This window comes from Centruroides sculpturatus, unplaced genomic scaffold (assembly GCF_000671375.1).
Source record: "Centruroides sculpturatus isolate CEXI.00-Female unplaced genomic scaffold, Cexi_2.0 scaffold332, whole genome shotgun sequence".
NCBI classification, from domain to species: Eukaryota; Metazoa; Arthropoda; class Arachnida; order Scorpiones; family Buthidae; genus Centruroides; species Centruroides sculpturatus.
The window spans coordinates 117551-125459 of NW_019384524.1; the positions used below are offsets into that span (position 1 = coordinate 117551).

The following is a 7909-nucleotide window of genomic DNA, read 5'->3' on the forward strand; positions in this document are numbered from 1 at the left end:
TTTTTTTTAGTCGTAACGGTCATCGACAGATGGTTGAAAGTGGCCGTTGGCTTTTTGAAAGTACAGCCACTGATTGGTCAGCAGACAATTACGCCACACGGCATGATTTGCATAAGACTATGGCTTGGGAATCACAGATTTGCATAACGTTACGGCTGGTGATGGCTAATTGGTCGGCCTGGAATCACGCCACATGACATTTGTATAGTGCTACGGTTTAGTAAGCACTAATTGGTCATCGAGTCCGATGTTGACTCTATAAAAAGGTGACAGTTCGACACACCGGATATACGTCACTCGTCTAAGTTCGACTTGGGATTTTTTTTGTTCAATAATAAATGTGAATTCTTCTTCCTGGAAAAAATAAGACATTCCCTGAAAATAAGACCTAGCGCATTTTTCACACCAAAAATTAATATAAGACACTGTCTTATTTTCGGGGAAACATGGTATACATATACACACAGTAATACAACATATTTTGAACACTTCAGAGATTGAATTCCAAATACAACAGAAATTTGCTTCAGAGTACAAACAATACTTCAAAAGTTTAAACAGCATGCTTAGTGAAAAATGTACTCAAAGCATAAAATAAGCTTTTGGAAAGCTTTGAGCTTTGAACAAAGAATATACAATCTCAGATTAGTAATATGTTAAATTTTATGACTTCATGATAATTAAATTCCACCTCTATGTTAAGTAATGACAGCTGTTAAAAATACACAAAAACTTTCTGTTCAACTCAATACTGCCTTTACTTATTAATCATAGCATCTGAGAAGTGTGTGGAAGCAACAAAGTCCAATAGGTAAGAGGAAGGCTGTAATATTGACAATTCAGATTAAAAAGGAAATTATCACCAAGCATTAAAGTGGTATGTGTGGTGGATCCGGCAGCCGTGTTTAAAATGCCAAAGTCAGCAGCGTGCGACCAGTGAATGCAATGTTTATTTTACTATACAGTATTTATGCATTTCATTTATTGTTTTGTGTTTTAATTTATTATCGGGACATTTAATTGTATTATTTTTATCTTAAATTACCATATATACTCGAGTAATAGTTGATCCCATGTAAAAGTCAACCCCCTATTTTTGGCCAAGAAATCTGGAATTTTCCATAGACCCTGTATAGAAGTCAACCTTAATATTTCACAGACAACAGGTCAACATTTGCCAGAATTTTTTCCATTGAGGGCACTGCAAGGGCATCTAGTTTTTCAGAATAAATAGGGCTCCTTATAAAAGTTTATTACAATGTTGAAAAGCACTGTTCTGACTACTGTATTTAAAAAATGGTCTAAAAACATTTTACTTTTACACGAGTATATAAGGTGTGTGTTTTGCTGTTTTAAATTTTTCAAAATGGGTATCATTTGGTGTCTGGGAATGGATTAATTTGCTTTCCATTGTTTCTAATGGGAAAAATTGCTTCAGATTTAGAACAGCCTCCTGGAATGAATTAACTTTGAAGTACAAGGCACGATTGTATATACACACACTATGCTGGATATAGCAGGCTGTTTGCCATGGAATGCTTTTAAGTGGACGCTGAAGTTGTCTGCAGTCAGCTACATGAGTACCCAGTATGGTTATAGCTAAAATATTAATAGTTCTGATGGCAAAGATTAGCCCAAGGTCCAAGTAGCATGCATGGCAAGTGAGAGTTGCAGGGTAGAGCAAGACAGGTAGATCTGGACAGATTCCATTCTTCCCAAACTTTCTAAATATTAAATATTAATTTATTTATAATTATTAAATTTATCATGTGATGGCAACTTAATCATCTACCTGAAAGCAAAATTATTCAATATATATATATATAAATATAATAAATTTTATTTGTATCAATACTAAGGTGAGCCTTGTTACAGGAGGTTAGTATTAACACAGTTTAAAAGTTTACATTTGTTGGTCAGCCGTTATTCCATTATACATTTTACTTGAGTACAATTACTGTAGTATCATTACATTGAATATATTAATACATGTAAATGTTTGTCTACAATTAAGTAATAAGTTTTATTTGACAAGATAATAATTAACAATATTTTATAATAATTAGTTTCATAGTTTTTTAATTCATTGGTTATCTGATTAAAGAAATTGTTTATTCTATGCATTTGTCTTATTGTTAGGTTACTTAATTTAGCTCTATAATCTTGATTTTGATTTGTGCATATTATCTCCATGATTCCATATTTTTGATCATATTTTACAAATTTTTCATAGTCCTTTAATAGACGGATCAAAGACCAGTCTCCAGAGTTACACCAGTAGCAGTGATTCTTAGTAGTCTATATAAGTGTTGTTAATAAATAACGAATATTTATTAAGTCTTATTTGCAGTAATAGTCTTTTAATATTCATATTAGTATTTACTATTATTATATTCAAGTTTGAGGGGATATTTAGTGTGCTTATATACCATGGATGATAGAATGCATTAATGAGTTTTAATCCTTATTTATAGATTGTGAAAAGGCTGATTCCATCATTAATGTATAATCAAATTGCCAGTTGTTATTTGAATTAGCAAATAGTTTATTGGTGATTCCAAATGATTTAAGTAATTTATTGAACTTATACTGCCATATGTTTATTATTATTTTTAAGATCATTGGTTTGATTTATCATTTCTTGGTGTAAAAATTTAATATCATCATCATTAGTAGATTTTAGTCTATAATAAAATCTGATTAACCTCTAAGAAAAACTGAAACAGTTAGTATCTGTTTGTTTCAGCTCTTAAAGCATATCCTGGTACTGTTCTTTCAATTTTAAACAATTTTCTTAAGAAAATGGTATGAAATTTTTCTAGATCATATAGCAGACCAAGTGTCCATATAGGGCTAGTGTAGTATATTGAAGGGGTTATTAGGATGTTAAATAATTTCATCTGAAGTTTTAAATTCGTGATTTTTAAAGATAAACATAAATAAATGACATTAACTATTAAAGAGTTGATTTTGGTAGTAAGATTTTTCAAATGTTCATGAAAAGTACAGTTCTAATTAAAGGGGTTATACCTAAATATTTTATATTATTTACTAGAATAAGTGGCTGACCAATTAAGAAGAAAGATTTCTCTTGATTTGATAGTTGTTATTTTGAAATATAATTACTTTAGACTTAGATACATTGATCAATAAATATAAAGAATTCAGAATGAACCTGAACCAAAGCCTTCAACATACTCAAAAATATCTATCATATTTGTTATTAATTAACAAAAATAATTTACACTTTATGCCAGGAATGTTATTGAAGAAAAATCACACTAAAAGTTGCTGAACAAAGAAAAGTTGTTTTGTTTGACAAACTATAAGTATTTGCTTCTAGTTTGTGTTCTTAATTTAAATTATAATTCATAGAGTCTTTAAACACTTTTGTTTTCAATACTCTAAACAAAAAATTAATAGCAATTTTTTTTTTATTAAAAATAATCAAATTTACATAATGCAAAAAACTACAAACTTTTCATTTTGATTTCTTCTTTAACTGCACTTAATTATTACTCAAGGTTATTCTGCATTATAAAGGTTTTTGTGTGTCAATCACAAAATCCTTTCACACACACAAACCTTTATAATGCAGAATATCAGTTTTGAAATCAGAATCATTCGATTGTGCTGTTCCTGACAAAGGTCTTTCAAAATGGCCAAAAATGTTAGTAAATTTTGAATTAAAAGGCTGCATTATAAAGGTTTTTGTGTGTCGATGCTCAAGTATTTTCATTTTGAGAAAAGCTTTGAATAAAACATTTGGTCTCTTGTATTAAATTCTAGTAAATGTTAAAGATTCTACTAATCATTTAATTATTTACCATTGCTTTGCTGACATTTCCTCCGGTAAATAAACCTTTATAGTGGCTACTTCCGTAAACGAGTTGTACTTCGGCTAAATCAGTCACCTAACAAAAATAACAATTCTATTAATATTACTACATATTTAAGATTTCTTAATAAAATTTCAAAATTTTTGTAATAGTTTCAAACTAAAAAACTTTAAATACATTTTAAAAAGTGAACAAATTCACTAATCTATTATCAACCTTAATATAATTACATGAATGCCTAAATAAGCTAATAATCCACAATAATACTCTAAATAAATATTAAAATTTTTTCTAAAAGTTTAGATAGAAACATTTTAGTAAACATGTTAAATATTTTTGTGAAGTACAGGTATTAGTTTATTTAAAAACTAGCAAAAACCTATCAAAATTCATTTAAATTTTATTCAATTAAAATACAATCAATGAGCTCATTTAGAATTTGGCATTCTATATAAAAATCATTGGTACGGCAAGTGTTTTCCCCATATTGGTCTGTAGGCAATTTGCATCTATCCATTCTCTGATACCATGAGGATTTTTTCAATTTTGCATCCTCTCGCAAAGTGCCCATTTAGCATTCTTAAGGCCGACCAACTTTGACTGACGGGACTTAAAATTAATGACGACGGTACTGGTAGCTCGCCTCGTGGAAATCGACTTGTCCCAGGTTTTGCAAATATAACTCTTAGACCCACCAACATTCATATGTTCAAGTTTATTCTTCTTTTTGTTGGTAGGTCTGTCGAGAAATCCATCAATTCGACACTAAGTAACAAATTAGACAATCAGAATCATGTTTTGGTCTCATCACAGATTAATGGTAAAATAAAAACTAAGATTGGCACTGAAAGTTACAGGTTTTAATAAAAGTTGATAGATGGCACTGTGGTCAATATTGACAAAACTAGTTTATTTTAAAAAGTTTTGTTGTCTTTTTTAGTGTTGAAAATAAATGTATTTACTTTATTAATACGTACCTTTTAACAACAGCATCCGAAACCAAAACCCAGCATATAAAATAACAGAGCTAAGGTTTTCGCTAGTGTTAAACTGATATCGTCAGGCTAAATGATCCTGCAGCTGTTAAAACAATGGGGGATTGCCATAAATGTGTTGAGAGTGGAGGTAATGTAAGAAACAGAGAGAGATAGTGAGAGGATGAAGTTCACAGTTCATAGAATGTCTTCACTATGGTGGGGAAGGAATCACATCATGAAAGTTAATGGCTGTAGGTGGCAAAAGTGGTGTTGGCTGACCCTTTAAGGATGGAATTCCAATGCTATTTGAAGCAGGTGTTTAAAGGGCACATTGTAGCACCTAAGTATCCCAAGTGGTGGTTGGTCCTGTGTTCTGTAAATGGGATAGTGTATATGCCTGGTTGGAGGTACATGTCTGGCTTGTTTTTGGTTTGTGGAGGAGGATGAAAACTGAGGGACTTCTCCAAAAAGCTAAACAAAAGTTATTGTTCCTGAAAATTTCTCTTTACAGGGTTGCTAGTCTCCTGTCATATGTGACTGTCTTGTATATGGTGTACTAAGTGCAAAGGTCATTGTGACGGAAGTGGCAGAGGAAAAGTGATGAATTAGGCCTTTGATGGTGTGTGGACAGTAGCCACATAAAATTGTGTAGGATACAATAGTTTGAAGCTTGTTAACCTTGTCCTGCATGTCAGATGAATGGGTGAAGGCTCAATAAATTAGGCACTGAAGCCAGCCATCTCAAAGATAAAATAATTGTGGAAAGGGGCAGGGATGAAGACCAGGTAGTGTGTAGGTTTCCTGTATACTTCAATTGCAATGTATCCATTGGATAAGGAAAGTTGAAGTACACTTTGTGGACCTCCTTGATCACTGTCTTATTCTAGGCAGATAGAGGGGGGCCATAGGGGTTGGTGTTGATTTAATGCAAGAACTCTCAAATACAGGATTTTCGCTGCCATACAATCAGAATGTTGTTGACATAGCATAAAAAACAACGTGGCAGTTGAAGGTGAAAAGGACAGAGGTCTCCAGCTGCCGAACGACTGGCTCACAAAGGGTGCCCGAGAGGGGGCTGCCCATAGGTAGGCTTGCAAAAAAGTCATGCTCTCAAAGGCCAAAAAGGAAGTATGACATAAAAAATCAGCAAGTTCTAGAATGTTATGGTTGTGCTTGGCCGAATGTCAAATATTCCAAAGAAGGAAATCCTGCAGAGAACAAAAGCAAGGTTTGATGTGGATGGACAGATAAAGAGATCGGAAGTCACACACTATAAAAAACCATAGGGACCATGCTCTCCTGATACATTACCTCTGGATATTTTTTCTGCAGTTATCTAAAGAACAGTGTGTATGCAGAAAATAAACAACTTGATGGAGTTGCAAGATCAGATTATCCAAGAAATTGCTACTGTAACCCCATAAATGCTTATGAACATATGGAGGAAAATTGAGTACAAGATGGATATTATCCAAGCAACTGACAGTGCCCAAATGGAAGTGTACGGAACAATTGTCACGTTCTAAACCAATTGCAAAAACAAAATATTTGATAAAATGAATATTAATATGCCTCAAAATCAAACTTATCATAAAGACCACAAATGACTTTAAGATAACTGTTTTATCATTTCAATTTTATCGACTCCAATATGCATTTTGGACATATACATTTATTCCTCTTCAGTTGAGTACAATACAGTGGGTGATTGGTTAACGAATAGTTCGGATAGCAAGAAAATTGGATAACGAACACTTTCGCGAAAGATTTTTACAAGCGAACGACAAACATATGTTCGGATAACAAACACTTTACCAAACAAACATAAAAAGAAACAACAGAAAATAACGAATACCAATTGATTTTCCCTTGTCTTCAGGTAACAATTTGAAACCTTTCGAAGCGTGGGAGATATCAACATCGACGCTCATCCTAATACCGATGAGATAGTATTCCTCATCGGTAAATTTTGAAACTCCCTTGTAATTCCAGCCTTTTGCTTACCTTTCTGACAAATAATTTTTTTTATAGTCTTCGCGAGACTGTGAGACTGGTACTTGTTTTGTGTTGGGGTTTATTTACGAAAGGTAAAAGTTTAACTGTTCCATCATATATTTGTTAACATTTTAATATTAAATTTGCCGGGCCTTGCATTTAAATAATTTTTTGTGGGCTAGTTGATTTCTGTTCTCTGAATTTTTGTAAGTGCTTTTCTGAACTTTTTATTTAAAAAAGAAACTGATAATATTATGGAGCCTAAAAAGAGGAGTGTCAAGAACTGTGCTCACCATAAAAACCNCCGTAGTCCGTAAACTTGATACGTGTTGAGTTGTGATTGGAAGGATTCGTAAGAAATCGGATTCCTAAAGAATGGAACGTATCTATATCTTATAGGGGGTCGACTGTACTCTATAAAAAGAAAACACAGCAACAGTCTTAAAGGCTAAAGTCTGAAAGCAATGACAACACCCAGTTGATAAGAAAGTTTGGACGAGGAAGGAATAAATTGCACTATCAGTTTTCATTAAAGTAAACCTAATAAAAATTTCAATGTTCTAAAATCCGTGGGCAAATTTGAGACAATGTACATTCTTACTTGAATAAAAAGATATATTGAATAACAAAATTTACACCTTAAAAATTGTGAAATTTTGTATGGAGGATTTCCAAAACAGTGTTAGAGCAAACCCATGTTGTATGAGGAATCTGTGTATGTATATGTATGTATGTGTATGTATGTATGTATGTATGTGTATGTATATATGTATATATATATGTATGTATTATATATGTTACTGCTAAAGCTCAAAATCCGTTAATGTGTACATTACCTAGCTAATCTGCAGATTAACTAAGGTGATCCGTTAAAGCTGCGAAAATTGTTCAATTTCTCAAATTACCTAGGTAATTTGCAGAGTATCTAGGTAATCTGCACATTAACAGCTTCCGTATCGTTAAAGTTCAAAAGTTTGTTTCTTTCACTTCCTTTCCCCACTCCTTCTTTTTACGTAGATAAATTTAAATCCTAGAATGCAAGCAAGCACCGAATTGGTGAGTAAAATCAAGAAAAGATTCTTCGCAAACCTCTTTAGC

At 32.4% G+C, this 7909-nt stretch overlaps 1 protein-coding gene across 2 annotated transcripts in view; it reads right to left on the reverse strand.

Annotated features, from left to right (window-relative positions):
• LOC111622823 (vacuolar protein sorting-associated protein 8 homolog) overlaps window positions 1-7909 on the reverse strand; it is a 77377-nt gene that overhangs the window by 61201 nt on the left and 8267 nt on the right. For both annotated transcript variants that reach the window (XM_023365247.1, XM_023365246.1), the window contains exon 4: window positions 3828-3914. In XM_023365247.1, the coding sequence (XP_023221015.1) occupies window positions 3828-3914 (87 nt within the window). The remainder of the gene's footprint in view (window positions 1-3827; window positions 3915-7909) is intronic.